The sequence below is a fragment of the Talpa europaea genome, assembly GCF_964194135.1.
Source record: "Talpa europaea genome assembly, chromosome: 15".
NCBI lineage: Eukaryota > Metazoa > Chordata > Mammalia > Eulipotyphla > Talpidae > Talpa > Talpa europaea.
The window spans coordinates 69,468,680-69,483,072 of record NC_140083.1 but is presented as its reverse complement, the minus strand read 5'-3'; the positions used below and the strand labels follow the sequence as shown (position 1 = coordinate 69,483,072).

The 14,393-nt window shown below is 46.6% G+C and overlaps 1 protein-coding gene across 1 annotated transcript; it reads right to left on the bottom strand.

Annotated features, from left to right (window-relative positions):
* Positions 1–3,366: 3,366 nt before the first annotated feature.
* C1RL (complement C1r subcomponent like) lies at positions 3,367–14,188 on the bottom strand (the record flags this gene model as incomplete). The annotated part of the gene is given in 8 exon segments (XM_084256091.1): positions 3,367–4,139; positions 6,105–6,167; positions 6,293–6,323; position 8,090; positions 8,092–8,279; positions 13,404–13,632; positions 14,107–14,122; positions 14,125–14,188. Coding segments are annotated over 8 exon segments (1,365 nt in total).
* Between the last annotated feature and the right edge of the window lie 205 nt (positions 14,189–14,393).

The following is a 14,393-nucleotide window of genomic DNA, read 5'->3' as shown; positions in this document are numbered from 1 at the left end:
GCAGAGGAGGGAGCGGATGGGATGACGGTGGAGTGGGAGGTGGGGGAAACCGTTCCCGGAGGAATGTTGTAGAGAATGAACTATTTGCATAAACAAAAAAAATCTGTTTTCAGTTTAATTCAGTTTTGGTTTTGAAAGTGCTGATAGTGGTGCCACCTGCTGGCCAGCTGGGGGAAGGGCCCGCCTGAGCTTTTAGGGACAAGTCATTGGCCTGAGGCTCAGTTTCTAATTCTGAAAGGAATTCTCCCTTCTTTTAGGGCACTTCCTCGGGACTGCTGCTGTGCTAACAAGAGTCCTACCCAGGGCGATGGAAGTCACAGTGGAGGGACTCTATTCTTGGACTGCCTTTGTCCACTGCCCGGCTCTTTCTGTCCTTAGTCATCCAGCAGCCCTGGTATGGGGTTTCGATGCCCAGCTGATGTGATGGGAACAAAGGCAAGAGGAGGGCAGTGCAGGACTGGACAGAAGAGAGTGGGGTTGCATGGTCCAGGGCCTGGCCTACTTCCCTCATGAATGATGATGAGATGCAGAACAGGGACTGCTGTGGCAGGGGGACCCTAAGCAGCGCTTGGGTCTGTTATAAGACCCTTCCTTCCCACCTCAATGGACTCTGGCCTGCCAATGACCTTGGCTCTTAGGAAAGCAACGGCAGCTGAGAAGGAGGCAGGAAAATCCTCTTTTCCTCTGCATCTGGTCAACAATTGGCATCCCCAAGGGTAACAAATGTGTAGAGCTAAGCAAAGGGTGTGGCGATGGACTGAGATTGACCGTTTCTGAGATGAAGTAAGGTCTCTGGGAGGGAGGACAGGCTCTGCCTCTCTTGCCCACCAGGCCATAGTGTCCTGCTTTAAAAGATGCTCTTTCTCTTTCTCTACCAACTTGCCATGCTCGGGCACCCTGCACCACCTGGAGTTATAGGCCTCTATTTTCTCAGCCTCTGTAGCCTGTCCTGCTTGTGTCTCTCAGGCCTCTATAGTCTGTCCTGTTAGAGCAAGCCCTCCATCCCCCCACCCACCCATTACCCATTTATGGGTGTCGACACTTTCCCAGGAATGGATTGCAAGGATTCATGAAGATGGTGTGGTTCCGCACTAGCTGGTGACCAAGCAGGCACTGGGTGTAGTTCGAGAGGCATATGGAAGATGCAAGAGGACCCAAGGTTTGGAGGGGTTCTCCTGCAGGCTTATACGTGAAGCAAATGGCAGTGGGGGTGGGGGGAGCTGAGCCACCAGGTGACTAATGACATGACCCATGACCTTGTCATGTCAGGAAGACAAAAGAGAGGGGAGGATGATGAGACCAGATCAGGAGACATGAACGAAGTGGGATCTTGTCTAGCACATCACACATTAATATCCTGACAGCAGTGTGTGTGTGTGTGTGTGCGCACACGTGCATGGTGGGGGCAAGATGGCAGAAATAAAGGTCAGGGAAAAGGTAGTCTAAGAAGGTAAGTCTTAGCTGCAGCTCCCCCATGCACCCCAGGGATTCTGAGTTCTGCCCTGCTATCATGCATCATGCAATGTGACTAGAAAGTGACAATCTGGACCCCATTAGCTCAGTCCCAGCTCTGCCTCCACTCAAAATAATCTTTACTTACACATTTGTTTCATCCCCTTGACTTAAACCAAGAATAGAAAGAAGAAACTGCCTTATGAAGATTGCACAGGCACTTGTTTGAAAACCAGTATTGAAGAGATTTTCTGTTATAGTGTTCATTCCTGTTAGGATTTGATTCCAAGGGAAAAGTTCTCTCTTTAAGTAATGATAGGATTCCCTATGTGGGTATTATCTATACCTATATTATCTATATCTATGTCCATGTCTATATATTTGCAGCAGTAACAGATATGAAGACATAGATATAAAAATATATCTTTGCTTTGGTAGGGAGATGCATTATTTTTCTAATAAAAAATAAATACAACCAATAAATGATCATTTAGTCAAATTTAACAAATGAAGAATAGGGGAAAATAAAATAGTCAAATTATACCACCTAAAACAATCTTTGAATAGTCTTCTAGAGTATAGTCTTTTGTACTATGTATAGGTTTTAAAAATAGAACTGTCTCCATGTACATATTTGAATGTTGTCATTTTTAAAAAAGATTTATTTTAAGCTGGGGTACAGGCCAGAGGTGCAGAAGGGTGAGAGGATTCACCAGACACAGAGTGGGCAGCAGAACAGGCAGACTGACTGAAATACATTGCTGAGTGGAGCAGCGGGTGAGGCAGGAAAGGTCTGCTGCACCATGTGGGTCTCTCCCTGGCCAGCCGGGGATCGAACTTATGCTGCAGAGGCTGCAGATAGCTTCAGAGTGCTGTGCTTAACCACTTGTGCCACCAGGGAGGCCCTGAATCTTGCCATTTTTCAAAGATAAATGTAACCTTTAGCCAAATAGCTAACTTGGCTTTCTGGGCTAGCAAATTTGCTCTCTTCTCTGTTTTATGGTATTCATTTTCTATTTCCATTTGAACACTTGTGTTTTGTGTCTTTTATTGTGAATTGCCTCAACTCCTTGCTAAAAATTTAAGAATTGATGTCAGGTGGAACATGGATTTCGTGGTGTCCAGTAGCAGCAGGGAGGGTGTCTGCAGGAAAATCCAGCCCAGCGCTCTGGGCTCAGCTCCTGTCTGCAGGAGATGTGACTGGAGGAGAAGCGAGAGCCAGGTATTGTCATCTTCCCTGAAGCAGGGGCTTCTAGGTTAGGGGACTCTGTAAAGATGGAGGGATTGGGAAGGGGGAGCGGTCCTGGCTGTGGGATCTGGGCATGTCACTTGCTCTCCTGTTTCACTTGCTTCAGTTTCCTCATTTGTAAAACATGGCCAACAACACATTCTTTGCAAACTTCTTGTGAGGAGTCAATGAAATGACACCCGTGAAGCACTTGGTATATAGGAGATGTCAAACAAATAAATGAGCTGTTACTATAATTGTAAGGAGGAACTGAGGTGGCAGGTGAAGCCATTAGGGCAAATATTTGAAGGTTAACTAAAGGGGCTTTGGAAGGTTTCAGAAACGAAATGTGATTCAGAACATTCCGCCCAACTCCACCTGAACTGGGAGGTGAGGCGGTGATGGGCTTCCCAGGAGAGCACAGAGGAGGCTGTGTTAGCAGGATGTGAAGTTCAAAGTGAAGGTGGCCCTGGATGCAAGGCAAGGTGGAGGACGAGCAGGAGGGGCTGTGGGATGCCCCTTCTTATGCCGGGTGGCAAGGGGTAGAGCAGAGAAGTGACTGGACTAGGGGGTCTCTGCCTGCCCTGCCTCCCCACCTGGGAGGTCCATCCTCACTCCCAGCCTCCTCCTGTCTGGGGCTTCCACAGGGCTGCTGTGTTGCTCATTCCCCTGCTCCCCACTCAGGGTCAGTCCTTCCCGCCCATCACACCCTTGATCCAGTCCACGTAGTTGAGCACCTTGGTGTAGAAACCATACCCTTCGCCACACCCAACGCCCCACGAGACGATGCCCGTGGCCACCCAGCGGCGGGCACCGTCATCCCACACCACGAACGCACCGCCACTGTCCCCCTGGCAGACCCCCTGCGCCCGCTTCTCGTCCCCCACACAGAACATGTTGTCAGAAAACACCTCCGTCCTCCGCTGCTGCCGGAGCCAGGCCTCACAGGCCCGCCGCGGGGCCACGCGCAGCCCCGAGTACTTGAGCTCCGCGGGGAGCCAGCCCCTGTCCACGCCGAAGCCGCTCACGTAGCCCCCCAGGCCGCTGCGGTAGAGGCGCTCGCTGTCGGGGAGACACACCGGGAGGAGGCTGGGCCCCAGGGGTACGCGGTGCTGCAGCTCCAGGAGGGCGATGTCCCCGTCGAAGTTACCAGACTCGTCCTGGCGGTAGTCGGGGTGCACGACCACGCGCCGCACGGGGCGCTGGCCCAGCTGCAGCATCTCGTCTACGCCCGTGTGGCCCAGGAACACATCCACGCTCCGGTTCTTCCCCGGGAAGACGCTGTCCTTGGGGTAGATGGTGTGGGCCGCGGTGAGGACCCACCTGTCGCCCAGCAGTGCTCCGCCACCTCGGCCATAGACACTGGTGAGGGCTTGCCAGGGGAAGGCGCCCCGCTTGGCTTTGGAAGAACCGCTGGCCTCCTGGATGGGGTCTATGGGGGTGACTGGCCGACCGCAGACTGCAAAAGAGGAGAGGCAGGGGTGAATGTCAGCAGGCGCCGCTGGATGGGGTCACTAGAGGCCCACTTCTGTGAGGTGCTCTCTCTTCTGTCCTCTCCACCATTTTTTTTAAAAAAAGTTTTATTTTTGTTTATTTATACATACGAGAACTGGGGTGTATGCCAGGGGTGGAGAGGTGGGGTGGTGAGAGGATTCACCGGAGAGAGCGTGGGGAGCAGAACAGGCAGAGGGACTGAAATACACTGCTGAGGGGAGCAGTGGGCAGGACAGGAGAGGTCTGCTGCACCATGTGGGTAGCTCCCTGGCTGGGGATCAAACTCATGCCACAGTGGCTGGCAATAGCTTGATAGTGCTGAGACTTTAATTTCTGCACCACCATCAGAGCCCCCGCCTCTGCCATTTTTAAATCACTTCTTTAGACTCTTGGTGGGACCCTCCTCAGCTGGGTAAGGCCACACACTGAGCAGAGTCTGTCTTCAGTGCCTCCTGTCTCTGTTTTTTGTGTCATTCCCTTGTTTGTAACATTGCCGTCTGCTCTCTAACCTATTTGGATTCCCAAAGCACCACTTCAGGCTGCTGCTAGAACTTTCTGTGGGTAGGTGTCAAAGCTGAGGAATTTACTCAGATTCAGTTAAAATGGTAATGTTTCAACTAAAAAAAAGTAAGTTTCAAAAAGGGTGGCCTTGAACTCTCATCTCTTGCTGGTGGAAATTTAAAATGGCGCAATCACTTTGGCAAATAATTTGGCAGTTCCTCTACAAGTTTAAACACAGAACTGTGGTAGAACTTGGCATTTTCACTCCTAGGTATACACCCAACAGAACTGGAAACTCATGTTCAAACAGAAACTTGTATGTGGATGCTCATAGCAGGATTGTCCATAAAAGACAAAAAAAAAAAAATGCATGGCGCATGGTGAGCAAATGCATTGATGCATGGTGAGCAAATGTGGTACCTCTGTTCAGTGGAGTTCTATTCAGCCATGAAAAGGAATAGAGTACTGATCCTACAGTGTGGGTGAGTCTTGAAAACATGATGCCAAGTGAAAGAAGCCAGACACAAAAGGCCACATGCTGTCTGATTCCAGTGATAGGAACTGTCCAGAATAGTCAGGTCTATGGACAGAAAGTGGATCATTGGTTGCCAGATGTTGGATGAGGGAGTGTTGGAGTTTCTTTATGGGGTAATGGAATATTCTGGAATTAGTGGTAATGACTGTGCACCATTGCAAATATACTAAACATGACTGAATTTTACACTTTAAAATGGTAAAAATGTGTGTTTTAGGTTATGGGAATTTTATCTCAACAACAAAAAAAAGCATAAAATGTAAGAACTTTCTGGTACTGTGGCATGTAGATCAGGAGATATTTGGGGGGCTGAGAACCTGTCTGTGTATCTTTATTTATTTTTTAAAAACTTTTTTTAAAAGATTTATTTATTTATTTATACAAGCACTGGGTACAGTCAGAAGCGTGGGAGGGTGAGAGAATTCACCAGAGCCAGAGTGGAGAACAGAACAGGCAGACAAAGTACACTGCTAAGGGGAGCAGCGGGCGGCAGGAGAGGTCTGTGCGCCATGTAGGACCCTCGCCCAGCGGCAGCTACGCAGCCCAGCGCTCAAGCGCTGCACCACCAGGGGAGGCCCTGTCTGTGTATCTTTAAAACTACCACACCAACAAAGGGTTTTCTCTTATTTCAGGAGAAATACTTTCCCAAATGACTAACTTCCTTTGTGCTTTTAGTTTTGTCAATTACCTAATGATTCTCAAAGAATAAGGACAAGATCCTTGCTTCTCCTTTTGGGGATCTTCTGGTTCCTCTTTCTTCCCCACATCCTGCCTTTATCCCCCCTATCAATTCAAAGGCTTTCCTTTAACACTGTGTCCTGCCCTGCAGGCCCAAGGACAACTTGGCACCTTTGGGAGGTGGCACAGTCACTGTGCTGAAGGGACGTGACTCACCGGGCACACAGTGAGGAACTTCTTTCTTCATCCAGGGGTACTGGGCTGTGCAGGTGAGTGTCTCTGAGGAGTGAAAGGAGGGGGCAAAGGATCAGAATTGAGAGTGTGGGGCTAAAAGAGTAGGTCTCCAGAGTTTGGGAGAGAGTGAGACAAATGGGAGCCAGATCACCAGTAGATGGGGGACTCACCTGCTTCATAATAAGGCTCCCAGCAATGGCTCTGGATCATGGAGGGGTCATGTTCAGGTGTGTTGATAGCCTCAGGTTCCCTGCTGGCCTGATTGGGGGTCTGACTGTTGTACACACCTACAAGAAATCAGTGGCCATTCAACTATAAAATAATAAGAAACTGGCAGCCCAGGAACTGATTCTGGCCTGTACCCATATACAGTTTGACCTGCATGGTCCTTATAAAAAGACATTTAAACTATTTTTTACTGATCAAACTGTCAATGTTAAAACGTATGAGAATAACTGTGATAGGTAGAGTGTGGGTAAATGTTCATACATGGTTAGTGGGAGTGTACTTTAGCAAAACCTCTTTGCAGGGATATTTAGCAAAAGCTAAAGTAAAATTGCAATTTTTTTTTAATTGAGCATTTGCATTTCTTTTTTTTTTTCTAAAGATTTATTTATTTATGCATACAACAGCTGGGGCTCAGGCCAGAGATGTAGGGGGTGAGAGGATTCACCAGAGACAGAGTGGGGAACAGAATAGGCAGACTAACCGAAATACACTGCTGAGGGGAGCAGTGGGAGAGACAGGAGATGTCTGCTGTGCCATGTGGGTTGCTCCGTGGCCACTGGGGATTGAACTCATGCTACAGAGGCTGCGGATTGCTTCATAGTGTGGTGCTTAACCCCTTGTGCCACCAGGGAGGCCCTGTGCATTTGCATTTCTAAGAATTTAACCTCATACACATGCACAAAGATGTACATACAAGATACCCATCACAGGACTGATGTGGCAGTGAAGTATTTCTCAATGGAGGACTAAGAACACCAGGATGCATCAAGGAATATTATATGGCCACTAAAAAGAATTAGGCAATGCTAACCTTAGGAATATGTGATGGTTTTAAAGATATATCAGTGAGTGAAAAATATCAAATTTAAAACATTTTAACATTATGCAGCTTATGCACACACACAAACACACTTTTTTTTTTTTTGCTTTTATTATTTTTTTTTTAAAGATTTATTTATTTATTTATTTATTTATTTATTTATACAAGCACTGGGTACAGTCAGAAGCACGCGGGGAGGGTGAGAGAAATCACCAGAGCCAGAGCGGGGAGCAGAGCAGGCAGAAGGACCGAAGTACACTGCTGAGGGGAGCAGCGGGCGGCAGGAGAGGTCTGCGCGCCATGTGGGACCCTCCTCCGGTGGCCGGGGAGCAGCCGGGGATCGAACCGGCGCTGCAGAGGCTGCGGGCAGTTTCACAACCCAGCGCTCAACCGCTGCGCCACCGGGGAGGCCCAAACACACATTTTTGAATGGCATAGAATGACTTTGGAAGGATACCCAGCAAAAGGAGAACAGGGTTATTTCTGGAGAAGGTAGCCAGGGACTAAGGGTCAGAAATCAGAGGAAGACTTACTTTTTACTATATTTTTATTTTTATTTTTCACTATATTTTTAAAAGAAGTTTTTATCATCTGTATTATCTTTTGGAAAAATGGAGTTATCATTTGGAAATTAGAATTTCACTTAAAAATCTATTTTTTTTTGGGCTGTTCTTCAAAAGCAAGATGACCCATAAGCACTGGGGCTTTAAATCTGTACAGAAACAACCCCAGTAGCTGAGCACAGGCCAATTTAATTGCTTACCCTCAGGGGTGAGGCTGGGGTGGGTCTGGGTTAGGTTCTGGAGTCCCTGTGTCCCCAGCCTCAGCAGTCATTCAAGCTTCCACCAGTCCCTTCAAGATGGGGGGGTATGGCTTGGGACAGAGGCAGCCTCCTTGCCTCCTCAGGAGGGACACTCACCCACCGCGTGGTAGAGGGCCAGGAAGCCCTTGTGGAGACTGGTGGTTCTCTCCTCAGAGGAGGCAGGTACACGAAAGGTCAGCCGTAAACTGCTCCCTGAGGACACAAACGCCCTCTGACCAGGGGGGTTGCCCAGTGGGGAGTCCTGCTGCCCACAGAACCGAATTGGCTCTATCCCATTGGCTGTGATCTGAAGGGGAGGAGAAGATGGGAACAGGCAGGTGTGGCATGAATCTGTACCTGGTCACAGGTCACTCCATGGGTGTGGACTCCAAGCAGTCCCATCTAGAAGGCCTGCCCCCCTCAGGGGCTCAGAAGCTGCACCTCATAGGATCTTCCTCAAGCAGGTTCCTGTTTCATCACTGATCCCCAAGTTTCTTTTAGTCTAGCATATTTCTTTGGCCTACTGCAATGAGCTCATAAAGCCTACCAAATTACCTCCTTTCAAGAAGTTCCCCAATAGTCCACTGGATTGTAAGTCTTAGGAAGGCAGCAATTACATTGAATTTGCTTACCACCCAGGCCCTGATGCTTAACATGGCGCCCATGGCACCACAGCTTTGAGGCCCTGCACATACAGGCACAGGCCCCTCCCATTGGCTTCCTCCACCCTCATTGCTTCTAACGTCTTTAACTTCCTGTGGGGCCAACAGCTGTGAAGCAATGAGACCTGCAAAGACTGAGCTCTGGGGTCCCTGGCCTTTCCTTCTTTGGGAGTGTCCCTCTTCCACCCCATGAACTGTAAATGAAGCCCCCACAGGTGGAGTCACACACACCACAGTGTACACAGTACAGGCACACTGGGGTTCCGGTTTGACTTAATCTGTTCTGTAAGTAGGTTATTTCTCTTTCAGTCCCCCTCTGACTGCCTTGGCCCTGCTCAGACCCCTTCCTTCTGAGGACCCCTTGGAAGGTCCTCCCCCAGCCCACACTTCAGGCAGGGCCTGTATTCTGGGCACATAGCTCACTGCTCAGCTCATTTCCTTTCTGACTTTCATATTGGGCCACGTTTCCTGGATGCTTGCCAGCTTTTCATTCTCTCATTCTCCCTAAGTCTCAAGTTCCTTTAAGACTCTGTCCAGCCCATCTTGCTGTGATCACATTAACTGGCTCATAGTTGGCACAGAGAAACTTTCTAGTCACCCCAAATGCCTTGCTTGGGCACGTGCCAATATTGTTCTTTTCCTTAGAACATTGGCAAGTATAAGTCCCCATTATTTAAGAGGCGTAGCTCTTGGGGGGGGAAAGCATTAGGTATAGGAAATGGTTCTTTAACTGATCTTTTTGGCTGTAAAAAAAAAAAAAAAAAAAAAAAAACCAAAAGCAAAACAGCAGGTCCAAAATGGAATCTTTCATGCTAACGCCCACCATGACTTAATACCTAGTCCAACTGCAGTTTCAGCTTTTCTGAAAGTGGAATTCTAAATCCATGAATCTGGAGTTTCCGAGTTTGCACCTGTGAGGTCACCTGCATGATAAGACCCTCCCTGCCTTTAGTAGTAGAAGTGGCTTTGCCTGAAGTAATTTTTCTTTGGTTAATGAGCTTATCCCACCCTCTTTCTAGAAATAAAAACCTTCCATTTTAGGCAAGTCCTTGCAGAGCCCTGTGGCTTGTTAGAAGGGATGGTGCCCAATTCACGATCATTCATTAAAGCCAATTAAACCTCTAAATTCAGATGAATTTTATTCTTTTCCCTTGTAAAACCTACCAGTTCTCTTTTTATTCTTCCTCATGAATTGCTGGCCAAATAAAATCACTTAGGAGTTTAACTAGCAAAGCAGAATGAGCACACAATGAGGAGTCATACAATATAAGATCTGAGTTAAATTCCAGACTGTTCCTAATTCCCTGTAGGACATGGGAATTTCTTAACTGACTCAGATGTCAGTTTTCTCTTCTATAAAATGGTCTGTGAAACCTCATCCAGCCAGGACAACATTGCACCCTACGACACCTCTCTAGCATGTGCTTGCAGAGTGTCGGGAGCTGATTCAAAATTCATTCTGTTGTGTGTCTTGCACACGTGGCAAGTTTGGATTTCATTTATTCTTTTATTCACCAGTCAACAAATGGTTACTCATTATGTTTTATATGTGACGTGCTGGGGTAGGTGTGGGTAAGACAGACTTCTGTTACTCAACCCACAGTCTGGCTGATCACTGACAGTAAAAAAATGAACTTGACTATAGTGTGTTGAATTCTGCATTCAAGGTGGGTGGGTGTGACTTGCTCTGACGGCAAAGAAAAGGTGGAGGGAGGAAGCCTAGTCCTGAGCTTGAACTTCAAGCTCTTCCCTTGAAAAGGGAAGAGTCAGGCCAGGATTAAAATTAAAATTGTCCAGTGTTCATGATAGGTACTCAATAGACCTAGACCCAATTGAAAATGTGTTTTCCTGACTTCTGCTTAAATCTGAAGCAATATTTTAACAGAGGCATCTCCATAGAAGGGAAGTACCATGTTCCCTGCCCCACTTAATGAGGGGCAGAGCTGAGTGGCCAAGGGAAGCTATAGACACGAAGGCAGGTGGACTCAGGGAGACATGTGAGGAAGAAAGGTGCATCCTTCTTGGTTTTTGACTTGCACCAGGGGCTTGGGGGATTTGGGGAAGACACATGGAATCAAGACATGTAGAGATACTTGAAAGAGGTTTGTGGGTGAAAGACCTGTGGGGAGGCTGACTGACCTGTGGGGAGGCTGACCATGGCAGTCATTATCTTGATTTGTACTTTGCCCCTTTTTGCCTTTTTTGCCCTATTTGCCCTTTTTGCCCCTTCCCTATGGTCCCCTGCCAGAAGGTTCCTTAGATTTGCAGCAAATCTAAGCCTGTCATTTGACAAATTTTATCTATCCACAATGAGCATCCAGTATATTCTAGTACTTTGTTCTTAAATATGAAAGAATACTCAAGGCTTATCGGAAAAGTCCCTAACATGAAAAACAGAGACCAAAACAAACAAACAGTAAAAAGGAACGTGGATGAAGCAGAAATAATATAGAGAAGAAATATTTTAAAATAATCCCAACAGAGGGGCAATGATAGCTATTGTCTCCATGTAACAAGAACAATGTTTTATGAAAAGGCAATTTAGAAAATAAAAATAAGCCTTTAGATGGAAAAATATGTAAGTAGAAACAGTTAATGTTAAAAATTGGTATTTAAAATGAGGAAATCTCCCAGAAAGTGGAATAAAAAGACGAAGAGATAAAAAACAGAACAGAATGGATAACAAAACCAGAGAATCATTCCAGAATATACATAATAGCTAAATTTCAGAAGCTCTAGAATGAGAAAATCAAGAAAATAGACATCTAGAAATTATTAAAAAACAACAAGAACATTCCTAGAATTGAAGGACTAGATTAAAAAGAGTCTCTAGATTAAAAGAATCCTGTGCAATGACTACAGAATGACCTGCATATAGCACATAATAATGAACACTCAGTATATTGATAATAAGGAAAATAAAGCTCTCTAAAGAGATAAAATTCCTAGAGTTCTAGAGTGAATGCAACCCAGATCAACTGCCCCTCAACTGGGAGGGTAGAATAAAGACATTAGGGAAGTGTGAGACCCTCTAACATTTAGCTCCCACTGTGCCCTTTCTGGTGGAGAATGTGTTCCTTCAAAATGAGGGTATAAACCAAGATGATAATGTTATGGGATACAGTTCCAGGACAGGACAGTTAAAGGAAATCCCCAGAATCAGGGAGAAGGGAGTTCCTATAATATGAAGGAGAAAGTTCTTAGAAGGAGAAAGAAAACTTCCAGAGATCTTCAGGTGGGATGTCAGCAATAAAAAAGATAAAGCAATTCAGATATGTATTTGAATATGCCACGAGATTTATTCTGGCTAAGAGTTTGTGGGAAGATTAGTTTAGAGAGAACTAAGCAAACTGAAAAATTGAAACAAAACAAACAAAACCCCTCAAGAACTCCATCTAATTATTGACTCTAGGGAAAATACAAAGTTGTGGAAGAGAGGAACTGTGACTGTACACCACATGCCTAGATACGAATGTTTTATAGTCCTCACAGTGTAAATAGTGAATATAAACATGGAGGGGTTCAGAAAAAGTCTCCCCGAGAGATGGCCCTTTGGTATGTGGATTATTTTGAGTTGAGGCAATTGAGATCTTGAAGGCTCAGGAGAAACTTTTGCCTCTTGAGACAAACACCTAGAAGAACACCTAGAAGAATTTACATAGGGACCTTACCCATGAGCTATCTGCATGGCAGGGCAAACATCTAATTGCCAAACATCTATTCTTATTATGTTGTGAATTATTCTTCTCCCCCTTTGAAGCCTCAGGCTCTTATTCACTCCTTAGCTCAAGGTAGCACATACACGCAATTTTACCTGTGTCTGTGAGCTTCTATGCCTATGAAATTCAGTTTGTTTTTCTCCTGTTTATCTGTCTTATATCAATTTAATTATTAGACCAGTTGAAAGAAGCTTGATGGATAGTGGAACACTTTTCCTTCCCTATAGATGTAACTAAAAATGATAATGCAGGTGGAGAAAGGAGGGTACTAAAGATTCAAGAGAAATAAAACCAATCCTCATCTTCTACAGTTGGAAATCAATAGTTAATATGCAAAAACCAAAAGCAAGCCAGAATAAATATGGTATTTACACATATGAAACTAATATCAGATGAAACAGCTATATGATTGTAAATGATTGTCCCTACGGCATAGTGATGGGTGGAGAGGACAGTTGGAATCTGCTGTTATTCATTATAAGTTTTGTAACTCTGATTAAAAAAACAACAACAAAAATTGTGCATGAATTACTTTGATATATAAACTTAAACCAAAAGATAATATAAGGTAGTATTTTTAAAGAGTCTATATTCAGATGAATGCCTCATCATAAGAAGTTTTGTGATTGCTTCTCTAAGGCAAAGACAGTTATCTGACCCCTTGGTATTATTTATACCCAGCTTTCTGGCCTGATAAAGAGAGCGCTCCATGAAATCTGGTGGTGTATTTTTCATGACCAATTATTTAATTCCTTGTTCTTTTTCTCTCGGAATTTGTGTGGCCCTTTGTAAGACCTCAGGAGGCAGAATCTGTCCTGCTGCCCTGACCTTTGCTCCATGGGGCCCTGATGGCAGCAGGGGCAGGGTTGCTGGTGGGGGCTGGGCATTGGGGCAAACCTGTTCCTCCCAGGGAAGCCAGGACCTGAGCTCCTGACTCAGGTTCTTCATCCATCCTCCATGACCCAGGGTGCAGCTGCCTCCCACTGCCCCTGGGCTCCAGGTCAGCAGCCTCCCTTCCCAGAGTCCCACCAGTACCCCAGCCCAGCTCACTGTGACAGAGTCTAGTTCACAGTCTTGGGATGGCTCCAGGTCGAAGTCCTGGAAGATGAGCTTCACAGCAAAGCCCTCTGGAGCCTCGATGTCAGTGGTGCTCTCTTGGCCTCTGAGATATGGCTCTGGGTACCCTGGGGATGTCAGTTGCTGGGGTAGCTGCTGGGCCAAGAGCACAGAACCTTGTGTGGGGCAAGCCTGGAGGACTCCCCAGAGGAGCAGCCACCACCTGTGAGTGGGTGAAGATGAAATTAGGTTACACACTTGTGGCCTGAGGCCTGCAGAAATATGAGGAGCCAGGCAGGCCATGCAAAGGGATAGACAGGCCTGGCAAAAAATTTAGTGACTGTGGCATCAACCCTTGAGGCCTGGGCACCTCTGTTTAATGTCCCTCCTCACCTCAGTTCCTGCAACTTCCTATTCAGCCTGAACTCAGCTTTGAGTTTCCCACTATTGCTCAAATCCCTGAAGAATTTCATCTAAAGTAGGGCTGATTTCTGCTTCAGAAACCCCACCCTTGCCATGGGATCTGAGGGGCCCAAGAGAAGTGGTACAAGAGAGGGACACTTCCTGGCTCAGACCACGGAGACTGACTACCCAGACAGGACACTAGAGTCTGGGGGCAAATTCAGTTCTCACTCTCACTCTCTCTCTCTCTACTGGCCCTAGTCCCAGGCTCCAGGCCTCGCCATAGCACACTCACATCTTGCCTGAGCAGCTGTGAAGGGGGGGCTTCTCCAGAGATAGTTCCCCCACTCTGACACCAGACAGCTGGAAGCCGACATCTAGGACCTGCAAAGACTTGGCATAGGCCTGGGAACAGGAGGTGGGGCTGGAGAAGGCTCTGTGGGGGAGGAGGGAGAGAAGTTACTGGAAATAAGTAACTCAGTTTCGTTCCTCTTTCTAATTCTCTGGCACGAGCGCCACCTGCTGTGTGACTCAGGGACAGGCTCACCCCCCCCCCCCCCCACACACACACACATACACAAC